The sequence below is a fragment of the Lepidochelys kempii genome, chromosome 2 (genome assembly GCF_965140285.1).
Source record: "Lepidochelys kempii isolate rLepKem1 chromosome 2, rLepKem1.hap1, whole genome shotgun sequence".
In the NCBI taxonomy this organism is placed as follows: domain Eukaryota; kingdom Metazoa; phylum Chordata; order Testudines; family Cheloniidae; genus Lepidochelys; species Lepidochelys kempii.
Window position 1 is genome coordinate 40,620,332 of NC_136381.1, and position 20,349 is coordinate 40,640,680.

A 20,349-nucleotide genomic window follows, 5' to 3' on the forward strand; every position below is an offset into this window, starting at 1 on the left:
GAAGTGAGCTGTAGCTCACGGAAGCTTATGCTCAAATAAATTTGTTAGTCTCTAAGGTGCCACAAGTACTCCTTTTCTTTAAACTATTTTAGAGGACTAATTCAAACTAATTTTACTTTTGTAACTGACTGATAACAACAGTCAGCCATTGCCATACCAATACAGTATGCCTCCCTTTATGCTAATTAATCCTTACAATTAAATTTCCTTTTGTGCTGTTATATTAATGCTTAGAAAATGGTGTCAGAATTTGAAATTTAGGAAATAATTGCTGTAATTGTTCCTTTTTTATGGCATTTTTTAAAAAGTAAAAGTAAATTGCAGTGTGTCTTTTAGTTAATAATGCATTTTTATAGCACTTAATATGCACAGCAAGGCAATATTGATTATGTGCTGGAAGTTTTTATATATACCACATACATTGAAAAGTGCATACAGACTGCTGGAAAAGAGGAATAATATAGTTCAGCTTTGCATGGTAGATACATAATAATGCTTTCATCTTTCATCTGATTTTCATAACATTTTACTGTGCAAACTAATTAAGCCTCACTACCACTCCTGCGAGGTAGATAAGAAAAATATAAAGATTAGGGCTGTCAAACGATTAAAAAAATTAATAATGATTAATTGTGAGATTAAAAAAAATCACAATTACCACAGTTTTAATTGCACTGTTAATAATAGAATACCATTTATTTAAATATTTTTGGATATGAATGTTTAGCATTTCTGGCACATAAATACCTTGCAATGCCGGCTGCAACAGTGCCATGTGAATGCCTGTTTTCACTTTCAGGTGACATTGTAAATAAGAAGCGGGCAACATTACCTCCTGTAAATGTAAACACACTTGTTTGTCTTCGCGATTGGATGAACAAAAAGTAGGACTGAGTGGACTTGTAGGCTCTGAAGTTTTACATTGTTTTGCTTTTGAGTGCAGTTACGTAAAAAAATTCTACATTTGTTAGTTACACATTCACGATAATAGATTGTACTTAGTACAGACCCGTTCATGCGCGAATCTGCTTAACGTGCAGTAGCGCCATGCCTCCCAGTGCTACCTATTTAACATGCGAGACTCGTTAACATGCAGTACAGGAACTTGCTATGTAGCGCTACAGATTTGCTCACTAACTCACTGACATAGAAATCGACAGGAAGTGCGGAGTGGAAACGTGTTGTACGTCTTTACCTATATTGGTAAAGACATATCACGCACGCTTAGTCATTGTCACACAGGAGAGATATATAATATATAGTAGTTATATAGTAATTATATATACTACATTAGAAAATTTTAACTGTAGGCCTAATATAATGGCAGAGGGCAAGCGGCAGTGTTCCTACACTGTAGAAGAAAAGCTAGCTGCAATAGATCAAGTAAATAGCAGAGAAACCCAGGCCAAAGTTTCAAAAGATATTGGGATTGCCGAATCTACTCTCCGAGGATGGCTAAAAAACTAATCTAAACTGAATGGCTTTGTACAAAATATCGATTCTGCTGCGGGGTTTAAGCGAAAACATGTGCGCTTTTCAGCAAAACCCACAACACACAAAGCCATGCGCACGTGGTTTGCTCAGGAAAGGCTGAAAGGAATGCCCCTAAGTGGGCCAATTCTTCAAGCCCAAGCGACAAAATTTGGAAATTTAACGGGGGATGAATAATTCCAAGCCAGCAAGGGGTTTATAAGTCGTTTTAAAAAGCGTCATGGTGTAGCGCAGGTATGGATTTCTGGAGAAAGCCGATCAGCTGATGAATTGGCCATGAACGCATTTCATCTGCAGCGAATGACAGACTTCATAAGAAAGAAAAAAAATGCGAGCCAGAAAGAGCAGAAAATAACAGCGTTTTTTTCTAAGTGAATCATAGACACTTTTTTCAGCATGGCCCTCTTAACCCGTGGTCCGTTAACACACGGTTGTGACGGCTTGACTGCCGACATCCACACGTAAACGGGTCTGTACTGTACTTGTGTAAGGTAAACTGAAAAATACTGTTTATCTTTCTTACAGTGCAAATATTTTTAATAAAAATAGTAATATAAATTGAGCTCCGTACACTTTGTATTCTGTGTTGTAATTGAAATCAATATATTGGAAAATGTAGAAAAATATCAAAAAATATTTATAGTACATTTAAATTGGTATTTTTATTGTTTAACAGTGCGATTAAAACTGTGATTAATTGTGATTAATTTTTTAAATCGAGTTAATTTTTGTTTTGAGTTGATCACTTGATTTAACTGTGATTAATTGACAGCTTTAATAAAGATCATAAAATCATAGAATATCAGGGTTGGAAAGGACCTCAGGAGGTCATCTAGTCCAACTGCCTGCTCAAAGCAGGACCAATCCCCAACTAGATCATCCCAGCCAGGGCTTTGTCAAGCCTGATCTTAAAAACCTCTAAGGAAGGAGATTCCACCACCTCCCTAGGTAACCCATTCCAGTACTTCACCACCCTCCTAGTGAAAAAGTTTTTCCTAATATCCAACCTAAACCTCCCCCACTGCAACTTGAGACCATTACTCATTCTGTCATCTGGTACCTCTGAGAACAGTCTAGATCCATCCTCTTTGGAACCCCCTTTCAGGTAGTTGAAAGCAGCTATCAAATCCCCCCTCATTCTTCTCTTCTGCAGACTAAATAATCCCAGTTCCCTCAGCCTCCACTGCATAAATCAAGTGCTCCAGCCCCCTAATAATTTTTGTTGCCCTTCGCTGGACTTTTTCCAGTTTTTCCACATCCTTCTTGTAGTGTGGGGCCCAAAACTGGACATGATACTCTAGATGAGGCCTCACCAATGCCGAATAGAGGGGAATGATCCTGTCCCTCGATCTCCTGGCAATGCTCCTACTTATACAGCCCAAAATGTCGTTCGCTTTCTTGGCAAAAAGGGCAGAGTGTTGACTCATATCCAGTTTCTCGTCCACTGTAACCCCTAGGTCCTTTTCTGCAGACCTGATGCCTAGTCGCTCGGTCCCTAGTCTGTAGCAGTGCATGGGATTCTTCCGTCCTAAGTGCAGGACTCTGCACTTTTCTTTGTTGAACCTCATCAGATTTCTTTTGGCCCAATCCTCTAATTTGTCTAGATCCCTCTGTATCCTATCCCTACCTTCCAGTGTATCTACCACTCCTCCCAGTTTCGTGTCATCTGCAAACTTGCCGAGGGTGCAATCCACGCCATCCTCCAGATCATTAATGAAGATATTGTACAAAACTGGCCCCAGGACCGACCCTTGGAGCATTCCGCTTGATACCAGCTGCCAACTAGACATGGAGCCATTGATCACTATTCATTGAGCCTGACGATCTAGCCAGCTTTCTATCCACCTTATAGTCCATTCATCCAGCCCATACTTCTTTAACTTGCTGGCAAGAATACTGTGGGAGACCATATCAAAAGCTTTGCTAAAGTCAAGGAATAACATGTCCACTGCTTTCCCCTAATCCACAGAGCCAGTTATCTCGTCATAGAAGGCAATTAGGTTAGTCAGGCATGACTTGCCCTTGGTGAATCCATGCTGACTGTTCCTGATCACTTTCCTCTCCTCTAAGTGCTTCAGAATTGATTCCTTGAGGACCTGCTCCATGATTTTTCCAGGGACTGAGGTGAGGCTGACTGACCTGTAGTTCCCCGGATCCTCCTCCTTCCCTTTTTTAAAGATGGGCATTACATTAGCCTTTTTCCAGTCATCCGGGACTTCCCCCGATCGTCATGAGTTTTCAAAGATAATGGCCAATGGCTCTGCAATCACATCACCCAACTCCTTTAGCACTCTCGGATGCAGCGCATCTGGCCCCATGGACTTGTGCTCGTCTAGCTTTTCTAAATCATCCTGAACCACTTCTTTCTCCACAGAGAGCTGGTCACCTCCTCCCCATACTGTGCTGCCCAGTGCAGTAGTCTGGGAGCTGACCTTGTTTGTGAAGACAGAGGCAAAAAAAGTATTGAGTACATTAGCTTTTTGCACATGCTCTGTCATTAGGTTGCTTCCCTCATTCAGTAAAGGGCCAACAAACTCTCCTTGATCATCATCTTGTTGTTAACATACCTGAAGAAACTCTTCTTGTTACTCTTAATGTCCCTTGCTAGCTGCAACTCCAAGTGTGATTTTGCCTTCCTGATTTAGCTCCTGCATGCCCGAGCAATATTTTTATACTCCTCCCTGGTCATTTGTCCAATCTTGCACTTCTTGTAAGCTTCTTTTTTGTGTTTAAGATCAACAAGGATTTCACTGTTAAGCCAAGCTGGTCGCCTGCCATATTTACTATTCTTTCTACACATGGGGATGGTTTGTTCCTGCAACCTCAGTAAGGATTCTTTAAAGTACAGCCAGCTCTCCTGGACTCATTTCCCCTTCATGTCATGCTGTAAGATCACATCACCGACCACTGAAATGCAGCCATCTGTGGGGTATCGTGTACATGTACATACTTCATGTCCTAAGCTGTTGGGTTATGTCATGGGTCAGTTTGATATATGGGGTAGTTTACATATAGTGTTAAGTTTGGGCAGATGGTCATTGCTGTAAGTATATAATCAAGACCATGTGCACATGGAGTTAAAAACTGCATAGAGATTGTGGATAATATATATGTTGTTCTTTGAGTGCTGGTTTCTACGTGTATTCCACTGTGGGTGTGCACATGTGCTCCATGATCCTAGACTTGGAGGTTTCTTGCAAGCAGTGTCTGTTGGTCCACGTGTGTGCCTTTGCCTTCCTTGTGCTTCCAACAGAAGGCATAAAGGGCTGGAATGGCCCAAATGTCTCTCTATTTCCTTTTTGCCACTGCATGGCCTGGATTAGAACCTCCAGTATCTGGACCTTTCCTTTGATTTCTCTAATCTGTAAATATTTCAAAGTTTGCCTTAATGCCATTTGTATATAGTTCTTTATGGTTGCCTTTCAGCAGAGTTTTCCAATTAGATAGATACCCCCCCCATTCACCGTTATGGGTATTGGACTGTGCCCAAGTCTCCAGCCTTCAAAATTGTCTCTTACTCCCTTTTCTTCTTGGTCAGCAATGACCACCAGTGCTATTTGCACTATCTCAGAAAGGCACATGTTACGGCTAGCCATACCCGTGAGGCAAGGAAACTCCAGCCTAGAAAATACCCAGGAGAAAAGCATCAAGCATCCTTGTCATAAATATAATGGGAAGGGTAACCACCTTTTTGTATACAGTGCTATAAAGTCCCTCCTGGCCAGAGGCAACATCCTGTTACCAGTAAAGGGTTAAGAAGCTCAGCTAAGCTGTCTGGCACCTGACCCAAAGGACCAATAATTGAACAAGATACTTTCAAATCTTGCGGGGAGAGGGAGGGGAGGGTTTTGTTTGTGCTCTTTGTTTGTGTTTGTTCTCTCTTGGGACTGAGAGTGGCCAGACAGAAATCCATCTTCTCCAACCCACCCTAATCCAAGTCTCCAATATTGTAACCAGTATAGATAAACTAATCTGCCTTGCCTGGCTTATCTTTTGTTTTATGTGAATTTTCCCTGTGTTAAGAGGGAGGTTTATTCCTGTTTCCTATAACTTTAAGGTTTTGCCCAGAGAGGGATCCTCTGTGTTTTGAATCCGAATACCCTGTAAAGTATTTTCCATCCTGATTTTACACAGGTGATTCTTTTACTTTTTCTTTAATTAAAATTCTTCTTTTAAGAACCTGATTGATTTTTCATTGTTCTTAAGATCCAAGGGTTTGGGTCTGTGTTCACCTGTACAAATTGGTGAGGATTATTATCAAGCCTTCCCCAGGAAGTGTAGGGCTTGGGGGGATATTTTGGGGGAAGACATCTCCAAGTGGTCTCTTTCCCTGTTCTTTGTTTAAAACGCTTGGTGGTGGCAGCATATTGTTCAAGAACAAGGCAAAGTTTGTTCCTTGGGGAAGTTTTTAACCTAAGCTGGTAAGAATAAGCTTAGGGGGTCTTTCATGCGGGTCCCCACATCTGTACCCTAGAGTTCAGAGTGGGGAAGAAACCCTGACATGGTGGTAGAGCGGTGTGATCATTTTGAACCAGAGATCATTTTGAACCAAAAGCAGAGACTGGAAGAGGGTTTTTTTAAGCTGAGAGCAGCTAGGGGGTTTTCTGTCTATTTCCTGGAGACAGAGGTGTTAGTTTTTTTACAAAGGGATTTTTCTTTTTGAGCTGTAGTTTTCTCTACCTAAAGGGAGGGCAGTTAACCTCCTGCAGGGAAATTCACAAGTTTTTTTTTTTTTTCCTAACTCTCCAGTATAGCTAGAGTTAAGCACAAGAAAGCAGGAAAATTACTATCAGTGAAGCAGCTAATAGACTAGAGCTGGCCAGATTCGAAGCTGAAGAGAAACAAAAAGAGCATGATAGATAGATGGCCTTAAGGCACTTGGAGGTGGAGGCAAAAAAAAGTCAGGGTGGAGGCAGAGGAAGCTGCCCACAAGAGAGCTATGGAGGAGAAAGATAAACTAATCTGCCTTGCCTGGTTTACCTATATTGATTGCAATGTTGGAGACTTGGATTAGGAAGTGTTGGAGAAGATGGATTTCTGTCTGGCCTCTCTCAGTCCCAAGAGAGAATAAACACGTAAACAAAGAGCACAAACAAAACCCTTTCCACCCCCCCCTCCGCCCCCAATATTTGAAAGTATCTTGTTCCCTTATTGGTCCTTTGGGTCAGGTGCCAGCCAGGTTAGCTGAGCTTCTTAACCCTTTACTGGTAACAGGATGTTGCCTCTGGCCAGGAGGGATTTTATAGCACTGTATACAGAAAGGTAGTTACCCTTCCCTTTATATTTATGACAATCCTAAACCTGAAGTGCTTCATCTCATGGCCTGTTTTTTGATTGGGCATCAACGTTAGAATGTTTCTGCTCTGAAGCCATACAAATCATCCTTAATAATAGCAGAGCTGACTCCAGTAGAAAATGCTCCTCAGCAAAGTGGAAGCGTTGTTTCATCTGGGCACAGCAAAATCATATATCTCCTGAGTCAGCAGATACTACCCTCATTTTGGACTATTTTCTTTCAACAGCTGGGCTTTCCCTCAGTTCTATATAAGTCCACTTGGCAGCAATCCGTGCATGCCATCCATCAGTTTTTACTCACCCATTTACTAGCAGATTCTTAAAAGGCCTAATCAGAATGTTCCCACCAGTAAGGAAACTACTGATCATTGGGACTTAAATCTTGTACTTTTGGCACTCACTAAGCCTCATTAGTTACATGTTCCATTCTCACTTATCAATGAAAGTTGTATTCCTTGTGGCCATCACTTAAACCAAAATAGTGGGTGAGCTGGGAGCATTAATGGCAGATCCACCATACATTAAATTCCATAAGGACAAAATCTGTACGACTACATCTGAAATTCACCCCAAAGTAGTTTCGGCATTTCTCATAAAGCAATCAGTCCACTTACTTTCATTTTTTCTGAAACTGCATGCATCAGAAGAAGATATTTCACTCTCTCGATATACAATGAGCTCTCTCCTTTTACTTGCAAAGGACAAAACCAATGAAAAATCACCTAGATTGTTTTTCAGTATAACAGAATGAGTCCAAAGTCAACCTGTATGCTCTGAGAAGATCTCTAGGTGGATCTTGGTTTGTATCCTGTTTTGTTGCCAGTTATTGCATCTAGGGAGAGGGCTCATTTTGCAAGAGTTGTATGGCTTCAGGAAGTACCTTTACTGGATATTAGCAGAGCCACTAAGTGGAGTTCCAGCCACGTGTTCATGAGACATTATGCTCTAGTGCAGAATTCATCTGCTGACTCATCCTGTGGGACAGCCGTTCTCCAAACGGTTCTGCCATCTGCATCCTCACATCCTGCTCCTACTTGAGTACTGCTTCTCAGTCACCCACAGTGAAATACACACAGGTACCAGTGCTCAAACAAGAGGAAGTTACTTACCTTGTGGGAACTGGAGGTTCTTTTGTGGTCTCTGGGTGTATTCCACTACCCACCCTCCTCCCCCTCTGCTTCAGCTCTTTACTGGATTTGGGATAGAGAGGGAACTGGGGAGATGGTCGGTCAGCTCTGTCCCTTTATGCCTTCAGTTGGAAGCATGAAGAAGGCAAGGGTGCACATGTGGACCAACAGACACTGACTCCAGGCGTATGGAGGGCATTCACACACTCACAGTGTGGACTGCAGATAGGGACCACACATCTTGAAGAACCTTCAATTACCACAAGGTAACTTCCGCTTTTGACTGTTCAGGAGTAGATTTAAGCCTGTGCTTAAAATTAAGCACACGGTTAAGTGGTCTGCTGAATCAGGCTTTATAGATGTTATGGAACTTTTTCAGATCCTCATACTTTCCCAAAGTATATTATGTGTTTTATGAAGCTACTACAGTGCTTTTTCCAAAAGATAGCTGAGTCTACAACCACATTTTTCCAAGGTGATGATGAGGTGTTAATAGTAAATGAAATTATTTTATAGGATATTAAATTTTGTCAGCATGTAAATCTTCACTTAATGTACTGAAGTCTAGTTAGCTGTCTTTGGTGCCATCTAGCGTTTTTTATTTTAATATACAAAGTGTATAGTTAAGGAATTTTAGAGGCAAGCTATTTGTTTTATTGCATTTCTACAAGTCAATAGCAATCTTAATCCCTTGACTTTCTGTTGTCTGTTTACAAAATTTGTAAAAAGGGAAGCTCTAATTAATTCTACAATTCTTAAACTCAGTCATACTTGATCTTGCATACTGTATGAGTTACAACATTATCTCCTCTTTGAGAATGTTTTAACATTTTGTAAGGACTTGCAGAGCCTTGTAATATCTTTTCTGCAACTGTGTAGTTTGTGAAGTCTTGCACATGCTTTTCATTGTTGTCACTTTGGGTTACCTGTCCTGATAAGCAGGTCCCTGTGGCCACCTTTCATGCGTAAAAGCTTTATTTTGGTTATAAAATCCTTATCTAAGCTTTGGTAGAGAGATGAGGATCTAAAATGACAGCCATGTAGTGCCACAGGATATTGAAAAAGTCTGCAGTTAAACCCAGTTTCTACAATTGACAGTGCTATATCATACCAGAATAAGTTAAATATCCCTTTCTCACATATAATTATGTTGGTATTTCTGATATACCCCAAATACAACCAAGTACAAACTTAAGAGTCGGTTACATTCATCTATAAAAAAGTAGTAATCTGCTATTCCTTATTCGACTGTCATTTTACTCCATCCTTTCTCTATTGTTATCTGTTCATGAGGAAAGGTCTGAGGATGAAGTGTCATCCTTAACACTTACCATCCTTGCTATTTTAAATTTGTCATATTTTGTCACTTCATATTTTTAAATAGTAGAGCCAAAGTTCCCCCGAAATGTTCATGAAGAGTTAATTATAGATTGTAACCAATACTCAGAAATTATTTCCATCTGTTGTGTAAACATGTACTGATATAACTTTATAAAAACATCCAGTAGATTTAAGTGGCTTATTCAGAGCACCTTAGGTCTACTAAGCTATTACTTACATCTTCGATATCTGTGAAAACGGCTGGAATGACAACCCTGGAAACTGATGACCTGGTTTAATCCTCAAAATAGGTTTTTTTAAACACTACGGGCAGCAGCAGTAGAAATTTCATACCACTGTCCTGGAGAACCCTGCATCAACTCTGACTTGGAGAAAGCGCTTTTCAGGCCAAAATGGTTGTTAAATCTTCTTGGTCATTCAATCCTTGGTTCCTTCAGAGACTGACAATTAGTGGTAGTGAGGCTTTTATGCTGTGCTAGGTATTAGGTAGCAACCACCCGGTAAACCTCTGTAAAATGGTAATGACTTTCAGTCACTATTTCCCATTTGAACTGGTGACATGGAAATTAATGACTTTATTTCCTGTTGCCAGGCTTATTGTTGATGTTACTCAGTTGTTCCAGCATAATAATTTTTTAAATTAAAAATGTTAAAATAAAGTTTTAAACAAAGTTTAAAACAGATTCTTCAGCCAGTAAGAGCAGCTGCAGAAGCAGCCAAAGCTGGGGCCCTTTGGACATTCAGGGAACTTCCTATGGTCTTGACAGGACTTTCTCCGCCGTGTGCTGATTGGCTGTTTTTTCCAACCATCTCCTTCCCTCACAATCTGTTCACCAGAGCTTCACCACACCTGGACCTCTTAACCTCTTCTCTACCCTGTTCCCTTCACTCCCCCTTCCCTTTGGTGTCTCATCTCCATTCATTTTTCTTTCCATTTAGCTTATCAACTCCTAACTAAACCCATCAAATAAATATACTGTAGAACCAAGATGACATTTGCTGCCATCACATCGTTCCCTCTGCATGTGAGTTATACTTCTTCTCCCACCCTGTGTCTGTCTTGTCTGCTTAGACTGTAAGCTCTTCAGGGCAGGGACAGTCTGTTACTCTGTGTTTATACAGCCTTGCACAGAGGGACCCCATTTTTCATCGGTCCTTAGGCACTGTCGTAATAAACATGATTAATGTATGTATATATATATGTTTGGATGTTTTACACTGATTAGACTGTTTCCAGTTATATTAGGTTTAAAGGTTCAAATATTAGGTACTGCTATTAATATTGCTCTGGCAAATTAATAAGCCTCACCTTAACTGCAGAGGCTAATCTGGATACGAGAGGAAAATCTTGTTTGCAACATTTACAAGAATAAATAGCACTACATCTACACTCAAAGTGTAAATTTGGATCAAAAAGAGTGAAGAGGGAATAGTGAATCTGGCTACTTTGGGCTCACCCAGAATGTACATTACCTTAATGAACAATGTAGTTAATTTATCTACGTTCTACATAGATAAGCTTTTCTTTTTCCTTCTTTATATGTATTGCAATAATGTCTAAGGACCAATCAAGAAGCAGCACCCCATTGTGCTAGGCACTGTGCAAACACAGAACAAAAAGACAGTTCCTGACCCAAAGAGCATACATTCTAAGTAACTTAGGGTATGTCTGCACTACGAAATTGGGTCAATTTTATACAGTCAATTGTGTATGTCCACACTAAGCACATTAAGTCAGTTGAGTGTGTCCTCAGTACCGTGGCTACCATCGACTTATGGAGCAGTGCACTATGGGTAGCTATCCCACAGTTCCCGCAGTCTCCATGGCCTGTTGGAATTCTGGGTTAAGCTCCCAATGCCTGATGGGGCAAAAACATTGTCGAGGGTGGTTTTGGGTACATGTCGTTAGTCTCCCCTCCCTTGGTGAGAGGAATGGCAGACAATCGTTTTGCACCTTTTTTTCTGGGTTACCTGTGCAGACGCCATACCACAGCAAGCATGGAGCCCGCTCAGCTCACTGTTGCTGTTGTGAGCATTGTAAACACCTCGCGCATTATCTTGGAGTATGTGCAGAACCTGGCTAAGAGACCACCAGCACGAGGACGAATGTGATGCGGACATGGACACAGACATTCCTGAAAGCACGGGCTGTGGCAATTGGGACATTATGGCGGCAGTGGGGCTGGTTGATACAGTGAAACGCCGATTCTGGGCCCGGGAAACAAGCACAGACTGGTGGGACCACATAGAGTTGCAGGTATGGGATGATTCACAGTGGCTGCGAAACTTTCGCATGCCAAGGCCACTTTCCTTGAACTTTGAGTTGCTTTCTCCCACCCTGAAGTGCAGGAATACGAAGATAAGAGCTGCCCTGACAGTTGAGAAGCGAGTGGTGATAGCCCTCTGGAAGCTTGCAACACCTGACTGCTACTGGATCAATTTGGAGTGGGCAAGTCTACTGTGGGGACTGCTGTGGTCCAAGTAGCCAGTGCAATCACTGACATTCTGCTATCAAGGGTAGTGACTATGGGAAATGTGCAGGTCATAGTGGATGGCTTTGCTGCAATGGGGTTCCCTAACTGTGGTGGGGCGATAGACGGAACGCATATCCCTATCTTGGCACCGGACCACCTTGCCAACCAGTATATAAACTGCAAGGGTTACTTCTCAATGGTGCTACAAGCACTGGTGGATCACATCAGACGTTTCACTGACATCAACGTGGGATGGCCGGGAAAGGTGCATGACGCTCACATCTTTAGGAACTCCAGGCTGTTCGAGCAGTTGCAAGAAGGGACTTACTTCCCAGACCAGAAAATGACTGTTGGGGATGTTGAAATGCCAATAGTTATCCTTGGGGACCCAGCCTACCCCTTGCTCTCATAGCTCATGAAGCCGTACATAGGCAGCCTGGACAGTAGGAGCAGTTCAACTATAGGCTGAACAAGTGCAGAATGGTGGTAGAATGTGCCTTTGGATGTTTAAAAGCTCGCTGGTGCTGTTTGCTGACTAGGTTAAACCTCAGCGCAACCAACATTCCTATTGTCATTGCAGCTTGCTGTGTGCTCCATAATATCTGTGAGAGTAAGGGGGAGACGTTTATGGCAGGATGGGAGGTTGAGGCAAATCGCTTGGTGGCCGATTTTGAGCAGCCAGACACCAGGGTGATTAGAAGAGCACAGCTAAGCATGCTGTGCATCAGAGAGGCTTTGAAAACCAGTTTCATGACTGGCCAGGCTATGGTGTGACAGTTGTGTGTGTTTCTCCTTGCTGCAAACCCGCCCCCTTTGTTGATTTTAATTCCCTGTAAACCAAGCACTCTCCCCCCTTCGATCACAGCTGGCAAAGGAAATAAAGTAACTATTGTTTTGAAACAATGCATTCTTTCTTTATTAATTTAAGAAAAAAAGTGAGATAACTGGCAAGGTAGCCTGGGTGGGGTGGGGTGCGGGAGGAAGGAAGGACAAGGCTACACTGCTTATTGTAGCCACACTACAAATCCACACTGTTTGAATGACAGCCTTCTGTTGCTTGGGCCGTCCTCTGGAGTGGAGTGGCTGGGTTCCTGGAGCCTCTCCGCCCCCCCCTCCCCCCCCCCGCATTCTTGGGCATCTGGGTGAGGAGGATATGGAACTTGGGGAGGAGGGCAGGTGATTATACAATGGATGCAGTGGGGGGGACTGTGTTCTTGTTGGCTTTCCTGCGGCTCCAACAGACACTTCATCATGTCCATTTGCTCCCCCATTAGCCTCAACATCGCCTCCTGCCTCTGCTTTTCACACTCACTTAATGCTTTCCTGGCCTCTGCCACTGAATGCCTCCATGCATTAAGCTGTGCTCTATCAGTGCGGGAGGACTGCATAAGCTCAGAAAACATGTTAGCCAAGCACAAACAACCCAGCATGAATGGGGTCTTTTTATTGTTCTCTTACAAAAATTTCCCTGTTTCAACCAGGTGACCATGAATGATATCACTCTCCTGAGGCTAACACAGAAAGATAAAGACCGAATGTTGCTTGAATGCGACCAAAACCCAGGACCATTTGCTGCCATGCTTTGTGCTGCAATGATTCCAGACTACTTGCTACTGGCTTGGCATCGTAAAGTGTCCTACCATTGAGGACGAAATAAGGCAGGCCTCCCCAGAAACCTTCTGCAAAGACTTTCAGAGTACCTCGAGGAGGGCTCCATCCCCAGACATGTTAACAGACTTTTCCAGTAGCTGTACTGGCCGCAAATGCATCCCAATTCTTCAGGGCAAATCAAACATTAAACACTATTGCTTTTAAACCCTGTATTGTAGTTACAAATGTGCACTCACCAGAGCTGCCTTCTCCGGCTTCAGGGTCAGGGATCCTGCTTTGGGAGGGTATTGGCTCCAGGGTGATGAAAAGGTCCTGGCTGCCGGGGAGAATGGATTCACCGCTTGCCTCCTGCGCATTCTCCTCCTCCTCCTCCTCCACAAAATCCTCCTCCCTGTTGCGTGAGACTTCCCCCTTGCAGGTGTCCATGTACAGTGGTGGGGTAGTGGTAGGGTTCCCCCTAGAATGCCATGCAGCTCATCATAGAAGTGGCATGTATGGGGCTCTGATCCGGAGTGACCGTTTGCCTCCTTTGTCTTTTGGTAGGCTTGCCTGAGCTCCTTAACTTTCACGCGGCACTGCTGTGTGTCCCTGTTGTAGGCTGTCTCCACCATGCCCTGTGCGATTTTGGTATATATATTAGCATTTCTTCTTTTTGATCGGAGTTTGGCCTGCACAGATTCTTCTCCCCATACAGCAACCAGATCCAGTGTCTCCCTTTCGGTCCATGCTGGAGCTCGTTTGTGATTCTGGGGGGACTGCATGGTTACCTGTGCTGCTGAGCTTGCCACGCTGACCAAACACGAAATGAAATTCAAAATTACCCAGGGCTTTTCCTGTGTACTTGGCTAGTGCATCGGAGTTCAAAGTTCTGTCCAGAGTGGTCACATTGGAGCGGCCAATACCGTCTAATTGTGTCTGCACTGCCCCAAATTTGACCCAGCAAGGTTGATTTTAGCGCTCCTCCCCTCGCCGGGGAGGAGTACAGAAGTCGATTTTAAGAGCCCTTTAGGTCGACGGAACAGGGTTGGTTGTGTAGACGCATTCATTTTAAAGGTCACCTTATGCAGCTAGATTCAACCTAACCCCGTAGTGTAGACCAGGGCTTAGTTGAGAAGGAAAAAATCTTTAGGTAACCTGTAGACAAAATTATTTCAGTGGGAGTTAACTTTAGCTTCTTATTTTTACCACCAGGAGGAACACTATTAAAATATTCTTATCTGTATACTGGCATGCTCTGTCTAATGCTGTTGCTGTAAATTTTCCGTATATTTGGGAATACCGCAAATTGTTGAAGGCAGAGGAATAAAGATGCTATTATGGAATGTAGGTTACACTTAAGAAAATTTTTAAAAAGAAAACAAGTGAAGTACTTTTATTTAAAAAAACAAAGTTTTAGAATTTTTTTTGTCCTCAAGAAATATTTGTTTTCTTTACATTTACGCTAGAATTTATGTCTAAATCACAATTATATGGGTTAGTACTATGGCTGCAACACATTGCAATGTTAGCAGGAGGCTCAGAATTGGAATGAGATGAACTTCTGAAACTGGAGATTTGCTTACTTTAGAGTAGTTCATCTTCAGATGACAGGGTGATAGGATCGCTAACAAAAACTCTCTCTGTCAGCCCATGCTAGCCTTTTACTAGATAAGTGTTAGAATGTAACATGATTGCCTATATTCTGCTATCATAGCTGGGAGGAAAGTTAACATGGTGGCAGTCATAAAGGATAAAGGGGCTGGTCCATAAAGATGCGGCTCAGTACTCTATTGAGCGAGACACTGTACAAACACAGAACGTAGTTCTGTGGGCAGAATATTATTTGTTTTCTTCTTCCATTTATAAATACAATTTCTTTTTTTGAAAACTTAACTTTGTTTTACTTTGTCATATGCAGCACCATACCCATTATCTGTGCCTAACAAATAATATTTTTCTCTTCTCAGGAAAAAACATGTTCGCAGGACAGTCCCTTATGTTGACTTGTATAGCTCTAATTAATGCTATTTGGCTCCCTCATTCGGGATTGTTCTGTGGTGACTATTCCTGAACTCAAATTAGGTTATGCCATGACATAGGCAAAATAGGCATATTTGACTGATTTATATTTTCCCCAAGGAGGACTAAAAATCAAAGGATAGTATTAGCATTTAAAAAGAAATGCTTGAAATTAGAGTCTTTGCATTAACAGGTATTTTTCTGGATAATCAACAAGAAGCATATTTGATTTCTTAGATTTTCTTTGGGTAGTAGATTTTACCAATGTAATGGAACTTAATGCACAGTACACCATGTTATTCTTTAAATTGCTGTGATGTTCACATATTCTAAATCTGACTTCACAAAAGGAGTAGGATTTCCTAATAGTGTTTTCAAATATTTGTATTCCATATGGATTTTATGATTCATAAACTGGATTATCATCAGTTCCCTGTTTTACATTCCTGGCACATTACTGCCACTGATTGAAAATGCTATTGTAGCCCTTGCTGGAATTAGTTCTTTTCTACAGTGTTGAAGCATCTGCTCAGCAGATATATTTCTACAAAGTATCAACATGTTTTCTTCTTGCCCTTTTATCATGAGAAGCGGTTAAAAAATACATACAAATAAGCCAAGTTGGCCCTTCTTTTTTTGAGGTGGACTCTTTAAACAGTTCTCAAGGACCCTCTAACTCTCAAACTTAACTTAATCCTGTCGCACACTATACACAAAATTGGACTTGGAATTTAGGGGAGGATAATCAACATACCTGTTTGAGGTCTATTGCAAGGCCAACTTAGTAGACATGACACTTGTTTGAAAACAACAATATTTTATAGTTTCTCATTTTAAACATGGCAGAGGTCTACAAAAATTAAAGGTAATTGAAAAAAAGTCAGCGGAAGTTGCAAAATTAATAAAATAAGGCACCTAAACGAATAACTTTTGACTTGTTCATTTAAATGTTTTGCTGCAAATAATTCCTAATAAATATTTGTTTGCAGGAAGAAGACGAGCTGGACTCTCACACCATGGTGAAAACTAATTCAGAGAGTGCTGGCACAATGAGGGCCACAAGCACAATGAGTGAAAGTGCCCAGACAATGATAGAACATAACAGTACCATGTTAGAATCAGACTTAGGGACTATGGTGATAAATAGCGATGATGATGATGAAGAAGAAGAAGATGGGACCATGAAAAGTATGTTAATTATTTATTTCCTCTTTTGATTAAGAATTATTTTTCCATATTGCACAAGGGTGTACAGCATTATGGTATCAATATTTAAACACCTGTATATACTGCTTTTATGTAGTCCTTATAAACTGTATCTTGTTTTTTCTCTCATGTCCCATGTTTGTTTGGATGAATTTCTTTAAATTAAACTGAAATGTAGTAATTATGAGCCAAAGCTAATTAATAAGATCCTGATCCTCAAATTGGATCCATGCAGAAGAATTCTCTGTTCCTGTGTATGGGCCCGTTGACTTCAAAGGGACTTTGATGGGTGCTGCAGTCTATCTGCACAGATCCAGTTACAGGATTGGGGCAGGCTTTTTTTCGTGTTGTACATCCAGAAAATATTGGGGCCAATTAGCGTATTTTATTTAAGTATTGTCATCTTTCATTGACAGACAGATTCCCCAGTTGACTTCAAAGGGCTTTGGACCGCCCCCTAAAAGAGTAGAAAAACTGAAAAATTAGTAGTTTTTTTTTAAGAGAGCAAAATTTTAAAATATGATACAATCTTTGTAATCTGCACTTGTTAAACAGTGACTTCATGACACATTCTGATACCCTTACTCATGTTGTGTATCACCTTCACTCCACAAGAACATCTGTAGAGGGACTACTTGTTTAATAAGATACAATTCAACCTGAGTAGAGTATCCGAAACCATCCATAAGTACGTGAATCTGTGAGGTGCTGAGCACTTTTACCTTCCAGTATCTTCAGACATATATTAAATGACTTCGCTAGCAGTTGAAGTTGCTCAGCATCTTGCAGGTGGAATTCCACACTTCTAAGGTTTGGATTCTACTGTGGCAGAATGCAAGGAATCATTTATAGTGGGCAAAAACCTTCTGTTAAGTCTAAAAAATAAAGCGAGAGTCTGGTAAACTGAAAGGAATGATAAGATAACAAATGAACAATTGAAAGCGCGTAGAGTGTTTTATATTAAATGTGAAGTTGGATGTATATTGGAAAAACTTCTGTTGTGACTTATACAAGCTTGGTTTGAAATTCAAGGCAGGATTACATTTTATTTATTTGTGGTGTAGCCTATAGTAGTCTGGAGATTATTTTTCTCTTCAAATGTAAGATCATAAACAATCCTATTGATGAGTGATGAGTTTCGGTAAGAGGATTAACCCCATAAAACATTTAGTACATGTTTTAATTTGTTCTGATGATGAAACAGTATTTGCTTTATAAACTATGAGAATAATAGGGAGGCTTAGTGCAAGCAGTCCTGAACTAATTAAATTTAACATGTTTTGGAACAGAGTAGTAATAAGTATAAAGGTACCAGATAATAAAAAAAAAAGCAAATTTAAGGGAGCAAAGGAAAATCCTGAGTAAATTCTTGTGGATAGAAATGTTACAAAGTAAGGATTCTTTTCAAGAAAAGATTGATATGCGGCCTTCCAAACCTTTTAAGACTCAGAAATCCATGCATGCAGATGATCAGCCTGCCAAAAGGACAGGTCAGCGTGGTGTGCAAAGCCAAAAACACCACCCAAGATCTGTGCTGGGAATTGTGGAGTTATTTGGGGAATGAGAGTTTATATAAATCTCATATGTGCTGCAATTCCTAATCCATGCTCAAATCCTTTCTCTACTGTTGGAGACATGCAGCCTGCAACAGTTACTGCAATCCTAGTTATTAAGTAATCCCAGTAGCAAGCTGTGATGGCCTAAGCTTACCTTTCAGTTGGCAAGAAGGATTCTTAACTCTACTGGTAGCTTCCTCTTCTTCAACAGTCTTTTTTAGGCTTCTGTGTTCTTCCTGAGCCTCTGATCACTAGCTTTTAAAGGGCAAAGGGGGGAATAGAATCTCTGGGACAATATGATGATTATTCTTCTCCTTGGGTGACAGCTTTGTTTTGGGATCGTTAGCCAACAAGCAGCAGCTCTGGACTTCATGGTCCCCTGCCCTGGCTAACTGCAGTGCAGTGTTATTCCTGTGTCACTTTGTCTGTGACTCTTACCCCTACCTCAACCCATCCAGAGAAAGGTAAGACTTGGGAGACTGCTCAGTGCCAATAAGGAGATTACTTAGCTACTTTCAAAGAGGAGCTTCTTACTAGGAATAGGGTCAGCTGTGTTGTTTGGGAAGAATGCAGATCCTCTGCAACTTTCACTCTCTTGGAAAGAAATGTGGACTGGAGGGAGCCTTAAGAATGTAAATGATGTTCAGAGGTTTCTGCGGGATGCCATAATTAATGTACAACAGACTTCCATTAAAAAAAGTGAGAAATAAAAGTCTAATGGGGCTTTATGAGGGGCTGTTCAAAGGTTTTCTAGGAAAGAAATTATACATGAAAAAGAGAATAGGCACGACTGGAATATACAGAGTTGGCGTCAAATTGTGTCCAGCCCCTGTGTGCATTTGTAAGGGAGGGAAAGGGCACAAGGAGCCCTTTTCTCTGAGTGATGGTCCCTATTGTATTCCACTTTGGGTTACGCATGTGCCTGGAGTGAGAGAATTTGAAAGTAGTGTCCAAGTATGTGCCCTGGCTCGCCTTGTGCTTCGGTCCGAGGTGATAAAGGCAGGGTGGGTCAATCACCTTTTCAGTTCCTTCTCACCATCACATGGTTGGAAACTTTAGGATCCTCAGCTATGATGTCATTCTGAAAAACAATATTAATTCAGTTATAAATAGTTCATAGTTCTTTTAATAGTTCTTATTAACTTGTATAGATGTAATTGTTTTAATAGTTTTAGTACCTTTTAGAATTAGATTAGGCTACGGGGAATTCCCCCCACAACCCAGTACCCCATGCGGGTACTGTACTTTGTCCAGAACTCCACGCTTCAAACTCTGCGTCTCCTGCCCATGATCCTTCTTGGTTCGCAACAACTATCAACGCAACCTCTATTCCCTGGGAGAAGCTCACATTGCAGCTCAGTGCAGTAGTTGCCAACCCTTCCTCCAATCTTACCTAAGAAGGGTAGACACTTTGCTTCTATGAGCTACAGCTCACTTCATCGCATGCATCCGATGAAATCAGCTGTAGCTCACAAAAGCTTATGCTCAAATAAATGTGTTAGTCGCTAAGGTGCCACAAGTACTCATTTTCTTTTTGTGGATACAGACTAACACGGCTGCTACTCTGAAGCCTGTCACTTTGCTTCTGTAAGTATTTCATGGAGATGGCCATGAGATCCCAAATGGACCCAGGCCGGGGAACCCCACCTGTACATCAGCCTGAATCAGCAAGGAGTGAGCCACCTGCTGCAAAGTCTGACTCTGGTGCCAGAGAATCCACAGACACCACAGCAGGGCCTAGTTGGGAAGCATTCTCATAAGCATGGGATTAAGTCTTCCTCTATGTCCACTTCACATCAAAGAAATCAGATGTGCCTGCAAGCAAATCCACTAGCTCAGTCCATGAGGACTTAGTATATCCTAAGTTCCATAGGCCTTGATAAGAAAGCACAGAAACATGGGTCTCCGCTGGCTCCAGACAGTGCTCTGTTGGTATCACCACCCCCAGCTCCTCATAAGACCTGGGTCCCTTTAGTGCCGGTAAAGACTGACCACTGCCAGATACCATCATCTTTGCTGGCCTGAACAGAAAAAGTCTCCCTTACACCTGGAAGGTCTAGATCCATAGCCACACCACAGGACATTTTTGCTTTCCTGAATCCAGAATCCCCTGCTCCTTCGGGACCCTCTGTTTCTGTAGAACTCACATCTCCTCTGAGAAACCTGCCTATGGGACGGAGCTTATGGGCCCCCCTTTCCTCTCCCATTCACAACTCAGACCTCTCCAGTGGCACCAGCGGTACTGCCATT

The 20,349-nt window shown here is 41.7% G+C and overlaps 1 protein-coding gene across 7 annotated transcripts in view; it reads left to right on the plus strand.

Moving 5' to 3' along the window:
- STK3 (serine/threonine kinase 3) overlaps positions 1 to 20,349 on the plus strand; it is a 291,185-nt gene that overhangs the window by 138,426 nt on the left and 132,410 nt on the right. For all 7 annotated transcript variants that reach the window (XR_012157123.2, XR_012157124.2, XM_073330482.2 and 4 more), the window contains one exon: positions 16,327 to 16,525. Coding sequence is in view for 5 of the 7 variants with exons in the window: in XM_073330482.2 (XP_073186583.1) it covers positions 16,327 to 16,525 (199 nt within the window). In the remaining 2 variants the exon portion in view is untranslated. The remainder of the gene's footprint in view (positions 1 to 16,326; positions 16,526 to 20,349) is intronic.